Here is a 23322-nt window from a genome sequence, read left to right as displayed (position 1 = left end):
AGTAGGAATCCATGAACTCATTCTAACCCAAGTCAGTAAATTCCCATGGCAAAGGCCATGCCGTGCTGTACAGATGTGCCAGGTTAGGTCTGAGAACGCTGGTTGAAATTTTGCGGACCTAACAAGCCACATAGCTCTACATCTAGCTCTCGTGCAGGTCTGCTTTCAGTGTTTAACACTCCTGGGAATAGCTCAAGTGCCTCTGCTCCCATTTTAAAACTCACCTGGAATAAAGGTAACTTAGAGTTACCTTTGATAGAACTCTAACAGAACCAAGAAGGAGTTTGGAGAGGTTTCTAGACTGTGCTCAGTTCTGCACCACTTAATCAGAACCATCGAGAAACTGCTTAGACGGAGACACCGGCATAGTCAGGAAGTTTCTGAGCTAAGACTGAAAAAGTAAAGGCTAAAGAACTTGGCAAGTGATGGTGACCAAAGCAAAAAAGCAATAGGCTACAGATGTCTGCAGGGTGTAAGCAATGAGGCTGGATAAACATTATTTGATGTAAGGCACTGAGATGTTTTAAGTGTTGGCTGAGGAACTGCTCGAAGTTCTTTATAATAGCGTGTGGCTGAATAGAGGGTAATATCCAAAAGGAAGTAAAAGGATTATGTAAGTCTTTAAAAATTAGATTCGACAAGAGAGGATGAAACATGCTATTGGAAGCAGCATAATATTGGCAAGGAATTTGTACTAAGATGTACTCACACTTGTACAGTGTAATGAAATGTGGAGTTCAGTTTAGATCCCTGTATGTTGGTTTGAGTCCCCAGATGTGGGATTTTGTCAGTTGGGATATTTACCTGGTTCTAGCTTCTATAATCTTGCCTTTCAGAAATGTGAGCATTCATGCAAAACCAGGAGAGGTATATTAACACTTCAAACTAAATCCTCTCCTTGTGTTTCTCTTATTAATGTCTCATGTTTCACCAAAAATCCTGATTTTTTTTCTCTGCTAGAGTGTTTCTCTTTTGACTCTTACATAATACGTACATGTAGCCTATGAAACTATCCAAACTTAGGTTAAGGTAAATGAAGTTCCTACTATGTCTTTCTGTGTTGACTACTTATAATCATAAAGCACAGGACTTGAGAAGATTTATATGCCAGCTGTTTCATGCTGGCCTTCCTTTCTTGCTTTTTCATTTTCTGTCAATTCTTTGATATCATTGGTGATGTAACAGGATTTTCACTCGACAATCTGGGAACTACTGAAAAGAATAAGGGTTAAAAACAGTTATTTGTGATTCTTAGCTGGTGAGCAGGCTGAATTCCCAGCTGTTCCTGACATCAAACTTTGAGACAGAAAGAGATGATGAAACTTTTTGGTCAAAGATTTTTTTTTTTCTGGCAATAAAGGTGGGAGCACAAATAGAAAAAGCTTTGCTGGGCATCAACTCACCCAAGACAAGAATCAAAGGTGGACAGAGGGGTAGGTAGGTGGTTTTACACAGACTGAGTAGTAAGAGAAGCTCAGGCATCTTCTAGGCTTCATGAGGGGAATGGGGAAAGAAACAAGAAACCTATTTCTGAACGGACTGTAATGTTCATGTTATCAAGTCTTCATTCATTAGTCCCTTACTTGTTCTCCATTATATACAGCTGAACATTAGTACAAATATAATTGTGCTTGTCTAGAAGCCATAGTGTTACCAGGAAAAAAGAGGATAACCTGGGGAACAGAAAAACACCAAAGGATCTTTCTTTGTCTGATACCGGTGTTTTAGACATAGCATGTGATATCCACTTTTTCAAGCTACCTAAATTGCAACCTGTTTTTCCTTAGTCTGAGATCTGAGTTTTTGTGTGGCCACATAAGTTTATTTTGTAATTGCAGTTACTGTGTAGTGATCACCCTTAATGCTGGAAAAATGTAAAATTTTAACTGCTTTAAAGTTTTATATGCTCTGGAAAAATAGATAAATACCACCCACTGTTGAGCTGTGATCAGCTGTGTAAAGATGTAGACAAAATTTCAAATTCTTGTTTGTTTAAACTTCCGCTGAAGAGGAAGCACAAGCTTTTGGGCTTATGGGACAGCTCACTCTGAGTATATCCAGGCTCAGGCACTGAGGTTGAGAATCCTGACGCTGAAGAAAGAAGAGTTTTTCAGAAGGACATAGTCACGGACTGTTGGGGCTTGACGTATACAACAGTGACACTGTATTTTAACTTTCCTTTCCTAAAGAAACCATGCATTTTTAATATTCCCGTTTGCCTTTGTCAATCCATCAGTCTAATGACTTTTGAACCTGCTGGCCAGTTTCAATCAGATGTGACAGATAGGGACAGCTCTTGAGGGTGGTTGAACTCCTCCTGGCTGCTGGGGAATCAGGGCACTATAAGACACAGATACAGATCTGTGCCTGTGCTAGAGCAGAGCTTTCAGAGCGAGCTCTGTGTTTATTCCTTTGCCTTGACCTGCCCCTGGCTGATCAGCACTCTGTGCCCATGGCACCTACTGTCTCTTTTTCGTCTAGATGGAGGGGCTTTGGAAACCCAAAGGGAGGTGAGTCCTACATGTTGGTAGCAGTGTGGGAGAGAACACAGGCTGGTAGGTATGGTAGGAATAGGTTTAGGGGACGAATATCTATAAGACAAGCTTTTCGGAACAAATTTACTGTTTTGTGTGCAGGCCGTGAGTGAGAAGGTGGGCCTGAAATCTAACTTGCATCTCTAAAAACATTGGCATTTTGGATGGGGTCATACAGCCACGGATAATAGCGTGCAAACAGGGCACATGTAATTGCATGGCTGCTGCTGCTTGGTATGTATTCTAGTGAGGCAACTGGGGTCTCTCCTGTGGAGAGATTAAGCCTGGAAATTCTTCGTGTTGAACCTTCTGGGTACGTTCAGCAGGTACATGGAGCCACACAGTGGCCACACAAGCCACTGGTCCTTGAGCCAAATGTTGACTGCTGTGCCCAGTGGTGAAAGCTGGAAGGAAGCATTAAATAAGACACCAAGATGCTAATAATGAATATAGTATTAGGAGCTTGGGTAATACTTCTGTAAAATACAGGCACCCTTGAGTTGAATAGCCTTGATGTTCTAACTTCTTTGACAAAATTCTTTGACAGAATACCATGCATCTTACCAAACCAGGTACGAAGTGCCTCTTGTCTGAAGAGGAGTTGCAAAGGTAGAAATGGTTTGCTTCTGAGTGGTTGAGGCCTGACACTTTCAGTTACCAAGAAAAGTGTCTACATGAATCAATAAACAGCTTGTATACCTTCTCTGCTGCTGATGGGATGTGGTGTAGACAAACACGACTAAGCAGTCACAGCAAAGTGGCCAAGAGGTGGACTGGAATAGGATCTGACCCTAAGAGCGCCCTCAGAGGATCTGTCACCCTAAGAGCTGGTCTGTGCTCAGTGTTGAGGCAGCTGAGTGGTGTGTGTACAGGTTTGCAGTACAGGGTACTTGAATGCTTGCACCGTGGCTAACAGACCTCAGTTTCCAGCTGTACTAGTTCATCAACAATTGCCAATTTACAAGAATTTAACTGGATTAGTATGAGGAGATTTTAAAAGCACTTTAGAGTTACTTTGTTCTTACTTTGATTTGTTATACTGAGAATTTACCTTTTCTTATGTGTTGTTTCACAAGCAGATGTTGTGTTAGACAAAAATGCAAGAACCAACAAGCTTTCCACTGAATTCTGTCTGACCAAAATTCAGGAAAAATATCCTATGCAGTATTAGGGTGTGTGTTAGTTCTACTTCAGTTGGTCTAGGTGTTTTGACCTCTGATTAAAAGAAATGCAGGGCTCTTTTTCTCTTAACTGCAGGATAATGAGATCATTTAGCTGTTTAGTGCTAGTCGCCTCTTTCGTCAAAGTACAGTTTAATTAAGAGCTAATAATGCAGAATCCTGAAAACAGCATGCTAATTACATTACTTTATTAAATACTATTGGCACCAAGTATTTAAAACCTTCAATTTACCTTGCCATAATTAGCTTATTCTCATTAGCTGTTATCTCAACCTCCAAGAAGTGAGAAGTTGACTAAAGAACTTAGAAGTATTTCTTAAGTCTCTTAGTTGTACAAATGCTATATCTAGATGAAAGAGCCTAATTGCTTAAAAATGTGTAATTGGACCATCATCAAGATCATTATTTGTGACAAAAAAAAAGCCTGCAAAGGAAGACCCACTAACGTTAAAACAGTGTGTTCTGATAGAAGACTTAAAATGTCTCAAATGATTTGTATCAAAAGTGGCTACTTGTACATTTTTAGTATGTTTTAGTGGATGTCAAATTCAGATCCCTGTATCAAGCTTGCATGTCACCACAGTTACAGTATTCATGTGCACAAATTGAAGGTGTCTCGCCTGAATTTTTTGACAATCAGGTCTGCTGTGTATCATATTGGACACTGTAAAAATGAGATGCACGCAATCAGGCTTCAGTGTGATACCTCAGTTTATTAACACTTCGAAGAGAAGCAGAGTCGCCACATTATTGAATTTATTGAGAAGGTTTGCACTGACTTCTTTAACTGTTGGGTATGGTCCCTAATATTTACGGGAGGTCTGTTAAGATCCTCAGATGAATGTATGGGGCAAACAGTCCAAGCTAATGCCATCGGTGGGAGCTCTGCCTGTCCTGCACATTAAAGATTTGGGCTCTGAGGTATTCCTGTTAGCTAATTGCTGCAGGTAGAAGCTAGCTGTCAGTAGACCATAATGATTTTTAAGTAACACCAGGGACTTAAACTCTTCCTCAAAGAATTTTGCACACATTTTCTGTTTTAATTTGTACCATGTACTTTGCAAACAGGCATCTTGCTGGTGTATGGTACTTTTCAACTGTTAATTTTCTAAAGGACTTGGCAGACTTTTCAAAATCTGTTTTTAATTGAAAGACTATTTTTTCTGTAAGTCACTGTATCTTAAAGCTTTTTTTCCCTATTTTAATTTTGTTGTACAAAATAGCAGGCACAGTTGTCCTCAGCTCACCTAGAATCTGATGCCTTATAAACTTGAACATAATTACTGTCAGCAGCTTAGCTTTTCCATCCCTGTTTCAACAGTCATCTCTGCTGGATTGTGTCCTCCTGGACACCTTGCTTCTGCCAAACTGTAGAGCAGTGTCCTCTCCATGCTTACATGCTTTAGGGTCTGTTCATAATTCATGGACTCTGCCTGACAAACGCTTTGCTGAAAAGGCTGGAGATTTTTCTAGTTTTCTTCCCTTGCCCTCTCTGTAGCATCAACTCTGTTAAGAGAATTAAGCGCAGGGAAAATGTAAGTGGTCTTCTCCTTTTGTTTGAAGGATATCAAAATATACCCGGTATACCCAAAGCAATTATTCTTTCTCCTGCATAGATTAAATGTTTATGGTAATGGGTGTCAAGATGATAGTCTTGGAAATCCAGGAAGAATAGATACTGAATTTTAATGATGTTCTGAAATACATAATTTATCATGAGGGAAACATTTTTCCTCAGAAGCAAAATAGTCTGTCTAATAAAATAATGACTCCCAGCCATTTGGGAGGGACCCTTATTGACACTGCCTTCTGTTTCTCCTTGCCATGCTGCCTGCAAACACCCCAATTTCTTGCCTCTGCCTTCCCATCTCCTGGTTGCTCTGTCACCGGGGCTCACTCTTAGTCCCTTATCACACTCCTGCAACATTTCTAATGGATCCTTTCAGCTCTCCTCATCTCTCCCTTCCCTAGGCAGTGTGTCTCTTCTTCTTCCTTTTCTGCCATAAACCCCAGCAGTGCCAGAAGAAGCCCAAAGCTGGTACTGAGGCATGGGTTGTTAACCTGGGCTCTGCTCTGTGCCGTGCTGCCACACCGAGCCATGTCTCGCCTCTAACGCTGGACACCTTGCTACTGCTTCAAAGCTTCGGGGCTGGTATGCAAAATATAACGGAGAAACCTCAAAGTCCACATGGGAAGTTTTAAGTAGTGGTTGTTGAACTGCTGGAAAAAAAAGCACAGTGCTCTAAAAATCAGTACTTTTGAATGTATCATAAATGCAAACTTCAGTCTTATGTTACGTTCACTTCTCTATTTCTTCCCCCACTGTCTCTTCTTTTTTTTTTTTTTTTTTTTTCTCTTAAGCAAGTGAATTTGCAATGTGGATAGGAACTTTAGGAAAGGTTGGATGTTGCAGAAAGGAAGGATGGAGGGAGGCAGGTGGTGTGCTTGTACATACCCAGACAGCTTCAGTTGCAGAGCTTTCCTCAGAGCTTGGACAAGCTCAGGAAAGGCAAAACAATGGCATTAGAAGTGTACAGTAAAAGCACATCACATCAGTTACAGCTCGTTAAAGCCCTATATTAAGACCTCCAGTCAGAAGTCAAAGTAGCTTTAGTTCTGTTTCTTCTCTCTTGCAGGGCTTAACATAGGTTAAAGCACTCACGTGCTTTCACACTATACTTACTAAATTGTTTTAGCTTTTCCGAAAATCCTTGCCTTTTAAGAGCCAGTATGACGTAAGAAGCGAAGTAATTCCTAATGTAATATGAAACAGTAAAGCAAGCGTTCTGAAAATGAGACTTTTTTCCTGGAAAAAGGAGGAGAAGAAAGGTCAGACATTCTTGGAAAATTATGAAGCTTTCTTTTTCTTACCAGCATGAAAGCAGGTACTAATTTGAAGTTGAGTATCTTAATGCTGCAGCATTGTGAGGCTATGTCTATTTCCTTGCCAATTTAGTTAAGTGATTACAAGTAAAATTAAGTGTTATGAACTGTTTTGCTTTTCAGGTGTCTAAGTTCTCCAACAGCTCTTGAGGAAGAAAATAGTCATAAATACGTTGGTATGACTACAGAAATACACAATAGTTCCTTTTCTGTAGAACAGAGTTAGCATTCCCAACTTTGTTGGATCAGCCAAGATGTTTGGGTTTGAAAAATTTGTTGATGCTGAGGAAATTGCTACTGTCTGTTTACCAAAGACAAGTTGACACTTCTGGTATCTCTGACAGGCTGTAAAGTGAAATCATACAAGGAGGTATATGAAGAAGAATGGTTTCCTGGCTATGGAGACGGGAAGCAAGTTTGGCAATAGGAGTTCTGTTCTTGGCTTTACTGCTGATTTACGTGAGCAAAAGCTTTTGACAACCCATGTCATCTGTCTGTGTCTCTGTCCTTTCTGCAAGAGGAGACAAATGAAATAAAACTCGTTATTTTGTAAACATAGCTGACATTTCTGAATGAAAAGCGATAAGAAGAGCTAAATATTATGGTTGTCAAGAAAGGAGACCATCTATATACGAGGGCAGGGATTCTCATGCATTTTCATTGTGTGAATATTTCAATTCAATAGTAATTCTCTTGGCTCGTGCTGCTCTGTTTGTGATCCTAAAGCCCATTTTCTCTTAAATTCAAAATTTCATGAGATCCCATTGGCAGTTACAGCAGCTTACATTTGCTGAGCTGATTAATCACCTGAGAATCCGACTTTATTTACAACATACACGATTTCTTATATTCATTTCATTATACTATAAACATGTCAGATGCAAGGATTGGGAGAACTCTAAACTGTCAGGGCAAATTTCATCTATTCATTGGATAGTAACAGGGCCTTTTCTGAGATCGTTTTGGTCTGTTGGAGAACAAAGGGGTCTCTCAGCATATATTGAATTCTCACATTTGACTTCTGCAGAAAGAAATTTCCTAAACCTAATATGTGAGCTAGGAAAAGTTTAAAAGAAAATACTCCATTGTAGTTGTGTACCTAATAGTGATTACGCATCCAGCACTTTATTTTCCTTACAGGTACCAGTGGAAGTGTAACAAATATACTAAATAATTATTTATAAACACGTGAAGATTTTACTGAACAGTTTCTAAAATATATTCTTTGTTACTAGCATATTTATGTAACATCTCATACCTAGAGGGACGTTTCATAAAGCAATCATAAAATAAATATCACCAGCTTACCTTAAGTGTATAGAATAGCATTTAGAAATGAAATTTCAGGCTTTTCCTCCTCCCTGCTTCTCTTTCAGTGTTTCTAATTGAAACTCACAGTAATAGTCCCTGCCATCTGCTACTATATATTTTTCATGAGTTTTAACATTTTGTTTTTAGAACCTGAAAAATGTGTAAAATGTCAAGTCACCAAGAAAATAATCATAGGCATGACAACTCAAATGTTATCTCAGCTTGTCTGTACGGAAAATGGTTCACAGTAGGTTTTTGCACACCCTCTTTGCAGATAGAGCAGGTGAGCAGCTACACCCTTGGTATTAGCTGGTACATTTTCAAACAGCATTGCTAGATTTTAGCAAACCACCTGTTGGTTTTAATGAGAGTAAGGTGGCCAAAAAAACAATAGGCTCTCTTTTGAAGTTCATTCTGTAGCAGGTGAACTCCAGATCTCCGTTACTCTCCTTTTTGTTTTGTTTGTGATGGAAAGAGATCAGTCAGGAGTGGAGCAAGGGACGTCTTAGTGACCACTGCCCTAAAGAAAATGCAGCAACCAGGCAGCTGTGGTTGTGAGAAAGTGATAATTACACCAGTAACACTAACTCCCAGTAAAGAAGTAAACCCTACATTGCATTATCACAGAAACACGGTGGGCTTTTTGCTACCCTTCTCTCACCTTCCATTTGCAAACCCAAAACCACAGCTCTCCTGTCAGCTGGATGGCTGCAGCACGCCTGGAAGAGCAGCAGCAAGCTCTTCCAAGCTTGAGCATTTCCAGCCCCTCTACTTTCTTTTCGTTCTGTTTTTCCATCACTGGGAAGCTGTGAAGATGTTAGAAAAGTAGAGGATAAGACCACCAGCTCAAAAATAAATCACAGTTCCTTACAGTTCAGAGGTTGATGCTCAGGGGCAGTAAACACACCATAAAGAAGAATTTAATTTAAATGTTTTGGAGCCAGAGACTACACACAGTAGTCTTCCAGTTTGCTGGGAAGGGGGCAGATAGCTTTGAGATTTTTTTATATTTGATATTGCACATTTAGAAATAAAGTCATGTTACCAATCTGATCTGTTCATTTGTGACTTTGACTTTATCCTGTGTAACTAAATTTTTACCATAACAAATGTAATTTTTTCCCTAAACTTCTTTAAAGTCACACAGCACAGGAAAATCCAGAGGTCTGCCTCCCTGCTGGATTTCTGAGGAACCTACTTCCCTGCTATGCAAACGCCTTCAGTATGATATTTTTGACGGGTTTCTAAACATCTGTTTCATTCTTCTGGCGGGGTCTGTTGAACCTGACTCTGAGGAGCAGAGCTTTACAGCCCATTCATGTCATCTCGCTGTCAAGCTGTACTCAGAGTCTCTTTCATTTGAAGTTACGTACTGTTAATATAAGAAGTCTATAGCCATAGCATTTACCTCCTACATTTTTAACTGTGCCTCTCGCTAAAAAGATAAATTTTTCACTGAATCAGTTCCCGGCAGCTCAAGGATGGTTTTAATAATATCATCTGCAGATTTGCTACCTTTCATTAGGATAGGGAGCCTCCTCAGTGATCCTTGATCAGTTCGGCTGTGCAAAAGTCCTCGTTATGCTGGTGCAAGATTTCTCACAATATTCCACTCCAGAAGGCTCAAGCTTGTTTTCAAAGATCTCTGTTCTGTGCTTCATTTTACTCATCCCTTTTTAAAGGTCATGGTTTGCAGGACATTTTTCAGGCTTTCCTTTCTATTGGAAGACAATGATCTTTGCCTTACTGCTACTGCTCCATGAAGCCTTCTCTCACTGTTGGTAGAGCTATGTGCTGAAGAGGACAGTGGGAGAGGCAAGATGATGGGAAGCCAATACAATGGCCTTTGGGCACGGGAGGCAGAAATATGATGGCTCTTTCCTAGGTTTAGCTTTGTGATTGATGTAGTTTTAATGCCTAATGCTCTGGTCTGCCAAAATGGAAAACAAGGCGAGTGCTAATGATGACTCAGGAGTGAAAGTGCTCATATTTTGCCAGCAGTGTCAGCAAAATTCAGCTTTGCATCCCTCCAGCACAGGGATGAAAGGACTGTCTCTCCTGTTGCTGCCAACCAGCTGTCTCAAGCACCAGCCCCCCAGAGCCAGGCGGAGCCACAGGTTGCTGAGCTGCTGCAGCCTCAGTCTCAGGGGGCCGTGGCCTCACCCCACATTTCCCCCAGGGCTCCTCTTGTCCCAGCAGCAGTGGAGGGGCCAGGGACAAGAAGCTACGGAGGTGAGGGGCTGTTGTGACAGCGATGAATGGGATAGTAAAGAGACTGGCTGTTGTGTTCCCCTTCTGGCAGTGCTGCAATCTGTCGCTGGGGCCAGGTGAGATACTCAGCGCTGGAAGGGGAGCGCAGAGCAGGGCAGAGGCACCCGCTGTGGTGCACGGGGAGCTCTGTGCCTGCTGCTTTCAGGCTCTAAAGGTTAGTGTGGAGGGCAGGCCCCTGCAACTGGCAGCCTTTGCTGGGCTTTGTCAATGCAGTGTAGATACAGGAGCTTACGGAGGCAGGCTTGACTGAGTTTGTAGATAGAGGTCGTACTTTTATTAGAACTGAGGTAGGTGAAGCCTCTAAAAGACCCAAAGGAGAGCTTGTGTGCCCAGAAGATTGTCTGATAAGGTAGATATCACTGTGGTCTGTGAAACAGGGCCGTATTTTAAGAAACTTAACTGTTTTATGCCTATTTCCAAAGCTTGACTTGATTTCTGTGCTAATATTTTGTTGTCTTTGGCTTTTTGGTTTAAAAAATAAAAATTGTAAGCTGCTAATACAATGAAAATGGTCATAAGGGTCATGTATGTCAAGGCAGAAAATTGTCATTGAATTCAAGGAGTGGGATACCTACTTCACCTTTAAACTTTTGAAAATTTCTGATGATTTTAATATTTCTTTTGTGATTTTAAATACTCACCCCTTTCACAACACACTTTGAGTTACTTCCAACAAGGGTCTTGTTTTTAAGTAGTGTATTAAAACAACTGTGGTATATTGTATGTTGACTTTGAAAACTCGTTTATGACTTTTGATGTACAAATTTTCCTTTCTTTCCAAGGTGTTGCTACGTAGCAGTCAACATGAGTGCCTGGGCATGTCCATGTGCTGTGGCTGGCCGTGTGACTCGGCTGTGCTATGTGCAGTCTCACGAATCTCAAGGAGCCCAATGTGCTCAGAAAGTAGCTACTGTCAGCTCGAGCTCAAGACAGGCTGTTTGGAGGAATGTGTGGTCTGGGCCTCGTGTTAGAGGAGGCTTTTTGGTTTTAAGTTTTGTTCTTGCTTTGCAGAGGGGTTTGGCTTTTTGTATTTTTTTGTATTGGAGAGCTAGATTTTCTCCATTACCCCTGAAAAATTGAAATAGTAAACAACGACAGCAGAGTAGGAGAGTTTGGGAGATAACTCCTTAAAGTAATCTGTAAATCTTGGGAGTGACAGATGAAGGGGTGCATATTGAAATCAAAGAGTGAAGCTGTATCCGATGAGTAATAGCTTTCCCCCTTCTTTCTGCATGCTGTTTTTTTGTTTGTACTAATGTAGTGCGAGTACATTTATGCTGACAGCCAGGATGATAACTGTCTGAGAAGTGAGTCACAGTTTGGGGGTAGCATTAAGTTCTTTGATGTGGAATAGGTTTCATTTAACTTCTTTCTGTCTTCCTGTGTGTTTTTCTTTCATTGGCAGTAATTTCAAAACATGAATAAAATGCTGTGTATGTGCTTGACCTGATCTAGAGAAAAGTAATTCTAATAAATGCTATGCACCCTAGCAAACAGAGCAGCAGTCTGGGACACGAGATCTGAGTTTTGATCCTGGCTGTGTTCCACATTTATTGAGTAAAGAGAAAGGCACAAGCCAGTGAAAATACCTTTGTCTCCACATCTAATGACCCAGGGAGTAAGCTTTTAGTAGCTGGTCACCTTTATAAGAAAAATAATGCGGTTTGCATCCTGTCTTTAATCTTTAAGTGGTAATTAAAATATAACTTCTTTGTCATACATAAACTGCTGCTTTTGTAGAGAGAAAACTGGAAACATACGTGCCTTTAAAAGTATTTATGTTGTTACATTAAATTTCTGTGCCAGATGTAGTTTGCTACAGTTATATGTTCTTTTTCAGGCCCTGCTTGACACTCAGAATCTTTTGAGAGCTCAGATTACAAATTTTACTTTCAACCTGGGATTTTCAGGGAAATTCTATCACACAGGTAAGAATGAAAAACTAAAGCAACTTTCATTTTTATGGTGTTTTTTGTAGTACTGAGGGACATAGGAATGATAGGGACTAACAGTCTAAGTAGAGGGAGTAATTTCCTTCATTTTAGTATAACTGAAAAAAAAAAAGTTCTTTCTTCCAGGTTGCTGTGGGACATAATTTGTGTGATTTATCAAATCATTTTTTTTCTCCTAAATTTATTATTCTGGATTAACCTTTTGTTTGAGCTAAGTCTCTGTGGAAATAATCGTGTGGGCAGAGTCTATAAATACCTCTTTGCAGCTACATTTCTCTCTTAAAAAATTATTGCATTCATGCTTTATGTAATAGTCCAGTAAGGAGAGCAATGACATGGACGTAGGAGAGCCAAGCTGTAGTTTCTAAGCCTGAGAAGACTAAGCCCTTCAGAAAAGTGTCTTGTCAGGCTATTAAGTTTCCTGAGTAAGAGGAACGTTTCCTTCTCCTCCTGCACAGCAAGACGTGCAGAAATGCCAGAGTCACAGGGCCAGGAAGAAAATTTGCAAAAGCAGTCCATGACAGTTTTCTGTATGCTTTGTATGTGTTACATGTGTGTCATTGTATAATACTGAATCAGTTCTGATGGTGTCACAAAAACATCTCATATCATTTCTTCATGCTTTCAGTCAAAGTGTGGGACATGAAATCTCAGCTTAGATGCTTACTACAGGGTCTCTTCTGTCCCAGGAAATGGGGAGAGGGAAGCATGTAGGGTAATGCAATGAATTTTTCTCTGCAACCATTTCCTGAGCACCTGGAGAATTTAGGTAGTAATTTTAGGTGGCTGGAGCATCTTAGGATGAGGAATCTGAAATTTTTAGTAAGTTGTATCACCTGCAGTAGGTGCCTGTGGGGAACAGTTTGAATTCCTCCTCCCCTTTATTAAAATTCAGTTCCTCTTGACCTTTTTTGAGTGGTAAATTCCACTGATCAAATAAAATTTCCTATTGACTTTACTGAGTGATCTTCTGAACTACCAGTTTGTCCGTTTGGATAGTTTAACCTCTATGGTAGCGATACCATAGCAATATATATTATTCATTAAAATAATGTTATACTTAAGCCTGTTGCGAGGACATTTGTTGTCGACGGAAGGAAGACACAGACGCTCAATATGAGTGATCAGTGAACTTCAATTTATTGGATAGCTCAGTCGTCTTTTATCTAATTCAATATAATTAGCTCATACATATTGCAAAAGCTAAGCTCATGATTGGTTAGTGCATTTCTCTATTTTATCAGCTAGTTTCTCACTCCCATTGACCGAAATAACACAGTTAGTACTTTCCCAAACCACCAACAGATATCGTGTCCTTGTGCCTGATTAGCTCCCAGATGTTACGTACTTTCTCAGACTCATATGAGCTGCGTTCGATACTTTTTTAGCTCGCGACCTCCTAGTTGCTCAACATTCGCATGACCTACTTCACTTAACCATTCCTCCACATAAGCCACTGCAGTAATATGAAGAAATAAAGGATAAAGTATTAAATAGGATGTGATATAGAAGAAGCAAAGAAAAAGGTATGCATGCAAAACAGGACAACATGAGAGCTTGGAAGAGAGAGACAGAAGACAATACAAGATAATGTCATAGCTGAGGGATAGTAATATGAAAGAGACAAAGCAACGAGTTAGCTGAAACTAGGAAACAAAAGGCCCGATTCAAAGCTGAAGAAACACGGAACTTGACTGTGCTTGATTCTGTGCATGTTATGTAGCAGAGGGATGTGTATAACTCCTTCTGTGTTTGTGCTCCTTGGTCAGTATTACTTGCCACATGACGAAAAGAGGCAGGGAAAGAATTCAGTTATTTACAACCGATTAGTCCCTCACAGGTTTCTTTTGGGTACAGCAGAGATCAGCTAGACTCGCTAAATGTTTGACCCCTGCCATCCAGGTGTCACCTGCGCAATTCAGAGAGACCAGAGATGCCTTAAATTTTTCACATTCAGTGCATCACTTTCTCCATCCAGTCCCATCCTTTCCTCCTTTCTCTTGCCTAGAATGGCCCAACAAAAAGGTCCTGGCTACCAAGCCTGTCACCTGCCAGTCTCTCAGCAGGCAAAGGTACTTTCCAGCCTGCTTCTTTTGCCTCAGTTGACAGTTCAGATGCTTTGGAGGGAACATGCACGTGGGTTGCCTATTTTTGGTTGATCGGGATTTGGCAAAGGTATTGCATGTTTGTAGTACAGACTGACCCAGTTACCAGCTGTAAACTGAATGAGCTGAGCCTCGCTCTGTTACAGCCCATCTCCTGCTGTGGCTTTCTTCCTTTCTTGAAGAAAAGTTTCTTCTCCCTGACCTGCCTGTTTTATAACCTTTACCCACTCCTGTCACTTTCTTTGGTAGCATGTGAGCATCACATAGGGCCACATGGAGTCCTAAAATCTGATGATCCAACAGATACTGATACGTCATTACATGCTTTTGCACACGTTTTTCCTTCATTGCTTTAGTTCCCTCTGAGGTAAAGGGAAATACACAGCAGTGAAGGAATGTTGGACAAGGTTTGTTGAAGGAAATGAGGGAAAGCAATAGGCTTAGAGGGTTAATGAGCATAAAACCTTACTGATGGAGAAAACACAGGGGCTGAAAAAATGAATAAAAGACAATAGGTATTGCAAAATGCTAAGAGAGAAAAAGGATTTGTAAAGTTGTGTTGACTATTTTGGAAGAAGTAGGAACAAGTAACAAATATGCACGCCATGAAGATTTGTTAAGCAATAGGTTGTCAAAGTTTAGCTTATGCAATCTTTATAAGGCATCCCATTAGGGCTTTGTTTAAATATAGCTGCCTTTGACAGGCCTATCAGTAAAAGTGCATTGGGACTAGGATAAATACCTGAGCTTGGAGGTGGAAGAGCTGGTGTCCTGATCTGTCAGCTCATTAGGCCCTGGTACTTCCCAGCCCTGAGGTGCTGTCAGGGATGCAGGCTAAATCTCTGCTAACTGGCACAGAGATGAGGCCCAGGGCTGAATGCTGAAGGCAGTGGTCATGGCTCTCAGGTTACCAGAACAGTCTCTGCACTGCTCTTGGCCCAGGCCAGCCCCTGCTCGACGCAGAGCCAGGGTGCACCCTGGCAGGGAGTGCAGGCAAGGAGCCAGTCCCAGCAGGGAGCTGGGACCAGCTGCTTCTCTTGCACGCTAGGATTTACGAGCATCCAAGTGGCCAGCTGGCTCGGGGTCAGGCCCTGTTGCTGTCGTATTTCTTCCTGTAGCTGTAGCATCAGAGGTCTAGGGGAACGACACAGCTACACACTGCTGCCTGAGTAGTTCCTATTAATCAGCACACCAGTTAGAAATTGCTGCAGGGTCTATGCGAGGGCACCACATCATTAGGAACAGGCAGGGAGAGCACCTGAAAAGACAGATCTGGGGTCTGAGAATAACTTGGTGGGCTCCAGCCACTCTTTATCTTCAAAGATGCAGATTTCTGGGAACTCCTAAAAAGGTTGTAACTGGAATGCAGGGGAAGAGGAAGCAGCCGTGTTTTGCATAACGTTCTGAAAAGGCTGCTAGAAAAATTAGTTCCACATACCGCAGGTAACAAAAGGAAAAGAAATTCAATTGGAGAGTGAATTTCTTTTGGATACAGAATACCAAAAAAGAGTTGTCAATATTTTCATTTGTCCTCAGTACTAAACAGTCTTGTACACAACAGTCTTGTACACTGCTTCTGTCCCTTAATTGCTGATGTTATTGCTACCGCATGTGAATGTGAGAACATCTTACCATCATTTATCAACAGTCCTGGCTATTGGGGGAGGTCCCAGTTGACTGGCGGCTAGCAAACGTGACACCCATCTACAAGAAGGGCTGGAAGGCAGACCCAGGAAACTACAGGCCTGTCAGTTTGACCTCAGTGCCAGGGAAGCTCATGGAGCAGATTCTCTTGAGAGTCATCATGCGGCACTTGCAGGGCAAGCAGGCGATCAGGCCCAGTCAGCATGGGTTTATGAAAGGCAGGTCCTGCTTGACGAACCTGATCTCCTTCTATGACAAAGTGATGCGCTGGGTGGACGAGGGAAAGGCTGTGGATGCGGTCTACCTTGACTTCAGCAAGGCTTTTGACACCGTCTTCCCACAGCATTCTCCTCAAGAAACTGGCTGCTCTTGGCTTGGACTGGCGCACGCTTCGTTGGGTTAGAAACTGGCTGGATAGCCGGGCCCAAAGAGTCGTGGTGAACAGAGTCAAGTCCAGTTGGAGGCCAGTCACTAGTGGCGTCCCCCAGGGCTCGGTGCTGGGGCCGGTCCTCTTTAATATCTTCATCGATGATCTGGATGAGGGCATCGAGTGCACCCTCAGTAAGTTTGCAGATGACACCAAGCTATGCGCATGTGTCGATCTGCTTGAGGGTAGGAAGGCTCTGCAGGAGGATCTGGATAGGCTGCACCGATGGGCTGAGGCCAACTGCATGAAGTTCTACAAGGCCAAGTGCCGGGTCCTCCACCTGGGGCGCAATAACCCCAAGCAGAGCTACAGGCTGGGAGATGAGTGGTTGGAGAGCTGCCAGGCAGAGAAGGACCTGGGAGTGATGGCTGATAGTCGGCTGAATATGAGCCAGCAGTGTGCTCAGGTGGCCAAGAAGGCCAACAGCATCCTGGCTTGCATAAGAAGCAGTGTGGCCAGCAGGGCTAGGGAGGTGATCATCCCCCTGTACTCGGCTCTGGTGAGGCCGCACCTCGAGTACTGTGTTCAGTTTTGGGCCCCTCGCTACAAGAAGGACATCGAGGTGCTTGAGCAGGTCCAGAGAAGGGCGACGAAGCTGGTGAGGGGCCTGGAGAACAAGTCCTACGAGGAGCGGCTGAGGGAGCTGGGCTTGTTCAGCCTGGAGGAGAGGAGGCTCAGGGGCGACCTTATCGCTCTCTATAGGTACCTCAAGGGAGGCTGTAGCGAAGTGGGGATTGGTCTGTTCTCCCACGTGCCTGGTGACAGGACGAGGGGGAATGGGCTTAAGTTGCACCAGGAGAGGTTTAGGTTGGATGTTAGGAAGAACTTCTTTACCAAAAGGGTTGTTAGGCATTGGAACAGGCTGCCCAGGGAAGTGGTGGAGTCACCATCCCTGGAAGTCTTTAAAAGACGTTTAGATGTAGAGCTTAGGGATATGGTTTAGTGGGGACTGTTAGTGTTAGGTCAGAGGTTGGACTCGATGATCTTGAGGTCTCTTCCAACCTAGAAATTCTGTGATTCTGTGAACAACGTTGTGCCATACATTCAAGATGCCATGGAAATGGGACTCAGTCTTTTACCTAAGTATGGTTATTGCAGGAAAGGGAATATATACTTGGAAACATTTAAAATTCTTAGTAATTTCAACAGTCAAACTTTATTTTGCCAATTTCCTTCTTTTCCAAGTATTTGTAATAATATAATATAAGTAGAAGCTATACTTCAAGATTTTTTGTTTTTTTTTGCAGGCACTGAAGAGGAAGATGAAGGCGATGACCTGTTGTTGAGGTCTGTGGATGAGTTTTGGTGGTTTCCCCATATGTGGAGTCACATGCAGCCTCATCTTTTCCACAATGAATCATCATTGGTAGAGCAGATGATCCTCAACAAAAAATTTGCCTTAGTAAGTAATATTTTTACATTTTATATTGAATTTGATCGTTCAGAAAGCACTTTTTCTATTCTGTAAGAAAATCAGTGCTTGTAGAATTTACTTTAATCCCAATGAATAGAAAAAAGAAATCTTTGATAAAGTGATTTTCACAGTCACTTTGTGGTATAAAAGTTATGTTTCTCTACAGTTTGAATTTCCTTCTCAATTAAAAATTTGAGTTTGTATTTATTTAAAAAAAAGAAAAAAGAAAAGAAAAAATGTTTCAGAGTGAAGAATGACTGTTTTCGAGTCTTGGAAAGGTGCATTAAAAAAAAAGAATATTCTAGTGCAGATTTCTTCTCAATAGAATTTTGTCCAAATAACCTCTTGTTTGGATTAGGGAAAAAAAAAATCTTGATTAGAATAAATACTCTTGCCAGAACACATCAAATGACTGTGAAAACACTGCATGTTAAAATTAGTGAAGTGTGCCACTTTTTCAAAGATGCTTTTCTGTGGTGATATCTAATACCATCTCATATATTCCCTTTAGACCAACTTTTATCAAAACTTGTTTTGAAAGCCATTGCCATTACTAATTATTTATTTACAGCAAAGTTCTGGAAAAAGCTTCAGTGAGAGCAGAAGAAAAAATAAAATCAGATCCTTAGGCCTACTGATACTAAAAAAAGCATCCTAATCTCTTCTCAACAATTAATTGCATACAGTAAAACCAAACCATAACATCCATATGTAATACAGTGTATTACTTGTTTGGATAAATGGAAGATGCTAAATTTAAATTATATTTGATTATAAATATACCTTATTACTTAAACTTATTTGAAAAGACTGGTTTCAGCATTTAAAAGTATTCTGGGGACTAAATTATTTCTGCCATGTGCAAGAAAACTAGATAACATGGTAGAAGAGGAAGCAAATACCAGAAAAAGGCAGTTATATAAAGCACACTGAAGTGAGGTATTATTTGGGGGATCAAAATTATAGATTAAGTAAAATGAAGGAAAATTACCAAAACTGGTAACCATGGAATGACAGTTTCTGGAAAAGCTCCTGAATGCTGGGTAGGCTCTGTGTGCTAGCAAGGAGTAATATGGCCACTGTGGTTCCTTCCTCCCCATTGCTCTGTAAACATTCCATTTTCCTCCCTGCTCCCATCACTGTTGAAGAAGGTACCTCTCTTAGAAGTTAGTGTAACTGCACAGGAGATGTGAGAGAAGAGGAAGGTCTACTCTGCCGCAGAAGCATAATAGTCCCCAGGTTTGGACTTCAAGTGAAGTAGCTCTCCCACAGATCTTGCACTACTTTACTAAGGGAACTCCAGAGGCATGAGGTTGTGTTAAGTAATCCTTCCAGCAGAACAGCTGGGGGGCTCCTCAGCCCATTGATAGAGCACTTCACCAGAGCTAACCTAAGGGAGTTGTAAACAGCTGTGTTCACCTACAGGGCACACACATGGTAAAATAGCTCAGGGAAACACTGTTCTCATCCTTTTGGAGAATATACATTTTAGAAAAATAATTCACACCAAACCTCCTTGTTTTTACAGCTTTTTATACAATTTTAATAATCCGGTACTGTCTTTTCTGTTAGGTAACTGTGAAGATCACTTTTACAGTGACTTGCATTTTTGATTAATGCAAAAAATACATGTTCAGACCACTCTGACTACACCAGATGCAGTTTCCCCCATTAATTGTGTCCATTGTAAGTACAAGTTGGCTTTTGTTGCGTATAGGTGTACTACCAGGTGTTCTGAAGCTGTAAAATTGCTATGTAGAGAATGACTAGCTATTTAAGGATTTTATTTGGAAGACAAGGAGCTCAGAAGTACTCCTATGAAATAAACTGATAATACGTGAGTGTTCTCAATAGAGAAGAGATAAATGAGGAGGCAAATCATATAATTTATCCAAAAAAAAAACGTATACAATGCATGTGAAATGCTCAACTTGGGCATTAGTGACTGAAAAGTAATGGAGGCACTAATACATTGAAGATGATAGGCTCATAATTAGAATGAAAGATTTTGATTACCTATTTATTACAGCATATTGTAAAACCTGTGGGGGAAAAAAGAAAACTTGAAATTCAGACATTTGTTTAGAGCTGAATGAGGAAGATTAAATGAGACATTAGAGAATGCAATTTCTTGTGTTCTATAAAGATTATTCTTTCTGATGTTTATGCATGCTTGAATGAAGTAGACGAGATTAAGATAAAAGGAAGAGGAATTTAAATATTGATGATGGAATTAAATAGTGTAAAGCTGTGTAACGGGTTGTGTAGCTGTTCTTCATCTCCCCAAGTACTGAAAGCCATAGGACAGATCTTGCTCATTCCTACTTTGGCACATTATGCATGCAGCACCCCAGCTGCAGAGCCACAGACGATATCCTCCATGGGTGTAGTGTGATCGGGTGCCTGGATCTTATCAAGGAGCAGCGAGGCAAAGGCTACACCAACCTTGGGGCAATAAAATCTTATGTTCCATTATGTGTTCCTAGCGTGCCATGAATTACCACAGATAAATGGTAATTATGCCAGTATTTTAAATATTAAAAATTCAGGATTCTCCAATGAGAGTAGATGGTATGTGCCTTTACACACACCATTACACTAGGTTCAAAGTAACCCTTAAATTAGGAAAAATTGCCTTTCTTCCCTTGAAGGCTTCATATCTTTTAAGTCTTCTTTCTCATGTTCTTCTGGAGCAGAAGCAAACGCTGCCTTTCATGAGTTTGCTTTGTTCTGAGCTTTTAATAAAGTTGTAATATCTTACATATAACCGATAACGTCTCATATTGAGGACTCAATGTTTAACCTTAGCACAAATGGCAGACATTACGAATGCATAGGTGTGTCTTCATTTGTACATGAACAACATATACCCACATATGGGTACAAAACCATGCAATTTTAACCCTATATGCACTTAATGATACTTGTGACACAAAGAGGATTTACCCCTGTGGTAAGGAAGAGGTAGCTGCTAAGTTTAGGTTGAAGAGCTTCTCCATAAGAGATCTGCGATGAAAACTACAGCAAAATTCAAGAGATTCACTGTTCTGGAAAGCAAAGCACACACTAATTTTACATCATTATACTAGTGGAAGTAGAGGAAAAAATCTCTTACAGCACTTGGGAAGGAAGGAGTGGGTAGCTATCCAGATTTTGGTGTCAAAAACCCCAACACAGTGCTGCTGCTTTCTATGATGTGTCTGGAAACACAGTGGGTGCAATAGGTGTGATTTAAAAAATATTGTGGCTTTTGTGTAAACTACTTGGGTATTTAAATTACTGTATGTGGTCAAAGCGATAGCAGTTTGTTAAGCGTGTTACAGTCCTTATGTACATGTATATTTATTGCTGTAACGTGGACTTCCATGTAATAATCTGCTTACACATCACTTCTGAGTAGGTAAAGAAAATTTGAGTATGGAAGCCTTATTATCAAAGGGCAGAATGGATGTCCTTACAGCGAGAGAACTAAACCTATAGATGGAGACAACTGTCTGATGCTATTGCTCCTGTGCTAGTTCTCAGAGGAAGTTACCTTTTAGATTTTTATTTCTTGAGACCCAGATGGCTCAGAAAATTAGCAAGCACTTAACCTTCTTACCAAAAATGTGAATGACTCATTCCGAATACCAGTATTCCCATTTGCTTAAGCATACCTCCCAGGGGTCATCCTCGTGGGTTTATGTACCAAACCTTTGTGACCACGTGGTGGTGCAAACAAATAAGGCTGTGCATATTCTATACTTCAAGCAGCACAGGAACTTTTCAAATGTAGGCAGATGAAGAACGTCTCTTCTTGCGTTCTCTTCCTCACTGTATTGTGTGGGATCTGTTAACAATCCTCACAGTGTGTTATTAGCACTTCCTACAGAATTCACTTCCTGCTCAGGCTTTTCCTTCTGGTTGGAAAAAACTTCTTTCATTTCTACCTGATCTCCTTTTATGTTAAATCCCTTGTATAAAAATTGGGAAAATTCCCATGTTTTTCAGCACACCGGTTTTTAGTCTACCCTGTTTTCCTCATCTTTGTTGTCCTGTCCATCCAGTACACTTGATCTCACGCAGTAGTCTAGTCCTCCAGAAAAGATGAAGAAGGATTATTTTACAAATGTCATGAACCCACTTTTCGTTAAGAGAAGACTTAGAGTTTTTCAGATTCCTTAATAACTGGTTTATGTAATGGAAGGAACCCAGGTATCAACCATATCTTATCTTGGCACACAAAGTGTAATTTTAAAATGTGATGAAGATGATACAAATATAAACAATCTAAAAAGCTCTTAAACCTAATGCAACGGTTGTGCAAAAGGCAGTTTTTCTAAATCATTCCACCACAACAACATCCTATGTTGTACTAACCAGATATCACAGAAATATCTGCTGTATTCTGTCTTTTGAAAAGTAACCTGAAAGAAAACAGATAAAGTGTCAGAACTCATTAGAGTACATTGGAAACCAGAAAGAAGAGAGTAGAAACTGAATTTCTAGATAAAGTAATACTGGCAAGATGAGTATGTAAACAAGATAAATGATAGAAATCTGCAAAAACAAAAGATACGCTACAAAAGGAGATAATCTAGAACATCTGCCTGTTATCTTCAGGATTTTACAAGTGGCTAATTTTTCTTCTTTTTTAAAACAATACAAAAATAGTTAAGATTTTTATTTTTGAATATGGTTTATACTTCGTTGGACTAGAAGGGAAATCTGGTGATCCTCTGTGAAATTCAACTAAGTAATTGTGTAGGGAAATGTAGTGGATATCACTTTTTTTTTTCTTAATTTTAAATGCCAAATGCTAGCTGTTTTTGTTGCATATGTGCCAGTAGTTTTTTCTGAATTCTTAGTTTGTGAGCATATTTCCTTTTAAGAACTTGAAAGAATGCAGCGGTGAATAATGTATTGATTAAAGAAATCAACATAAAATACATTTGTATTACTTTTTCCTACATACTAATAGAAATATTTTTAAAAGGCCTTATGTATTAAAATCCTGTGTTTTATCTTCACTATTCTGCCTTCATCTCCCTTTTATACCTCATATTTTAATGTCACCATTATTTGTATTTCAGACTTGTTCTCGATCTTCCACAATCAAAGAATTTGCAAAATGCCCAAACGTGAAGTTTCTTAAATTTTTGAAAGTTGTTCTGTTCTGTTTTAGGAACATGGTATTCCAACTGACATGGGCTATGCAGTGGCTCCACACCATTCAGGGGTCTATCCAGTGCATGTTCAACTTTATGATGCCTGGAAAAAGGTCTGGAATATCAGAGTTACCAGCACAGAAGAATACCCTCATCTGAAACCTGCAAGGTATAGAAGAGGCTTCATCCACAAAAATATCATGGTGAGTTGTATTTGTTGTCCATGTTACAAAGAGTCTACCATTTTACAAACTATTTATTTTTAAGTTGAAAAAGCATGTTATCCTGAAAGTTCACTTTGTGAGAAGCACATACTGCTTTGCATAAGTAGCAAGATATATTTGACAGTATCTTGTTAATTAAAACCAGTCTGTTGCTGATGTTATTGCTGAGGGAGGTGGCCTCCAGGAACCTTGCTGTTAACAGTTAACAGGCTGTTAACTGTTCTGTTCC

The 23322-nt window shown here is 40.5% G+C and overlaps 1 protein-coding gene across 1 annotated transcript in view; it reads left to right on the top strand.

Moving 5' to 3' along the window:
- LOC311208752 (bifunctional heparan sulfate N-deacetylase/N-sulfotransferase 3) overlaps window positions 1–23322 on the top strand; it is a gene marked incomplete at both ends in the record, with an annotated part of 68028 nt that overhangs the window by 10768 nt on the left and 33938 nt on the right. The window contains 3 exons of the mRNA XM_084285684.1: window positions 12021–12108; window positions 17556–17710; window positions 22887–23072. Coding sequence (XP_084141810.1) covers window positions 12021–12108; window positions 17556–17710; window positions 22887–23072 — 429 coding nt within the window. The remainder of the gene's footprint in view (window positions 1–12020; window positions 12109–17555; window positions 17711–22886; window positions 23073–23322) is intronic.

This window comes from Netta rufina (assembly GCF_964035555.1).
Source record: "Netta rufina genome assembly, chromosome: 4".
NCBI lineage: Eukaryota > Metazoa > Chordata > Aves > Anseriformes > Anatidae > Netta > Netta rufina.
This window is presented reverse-complemented; position numbering and strand designations above follow the sequence as displayed.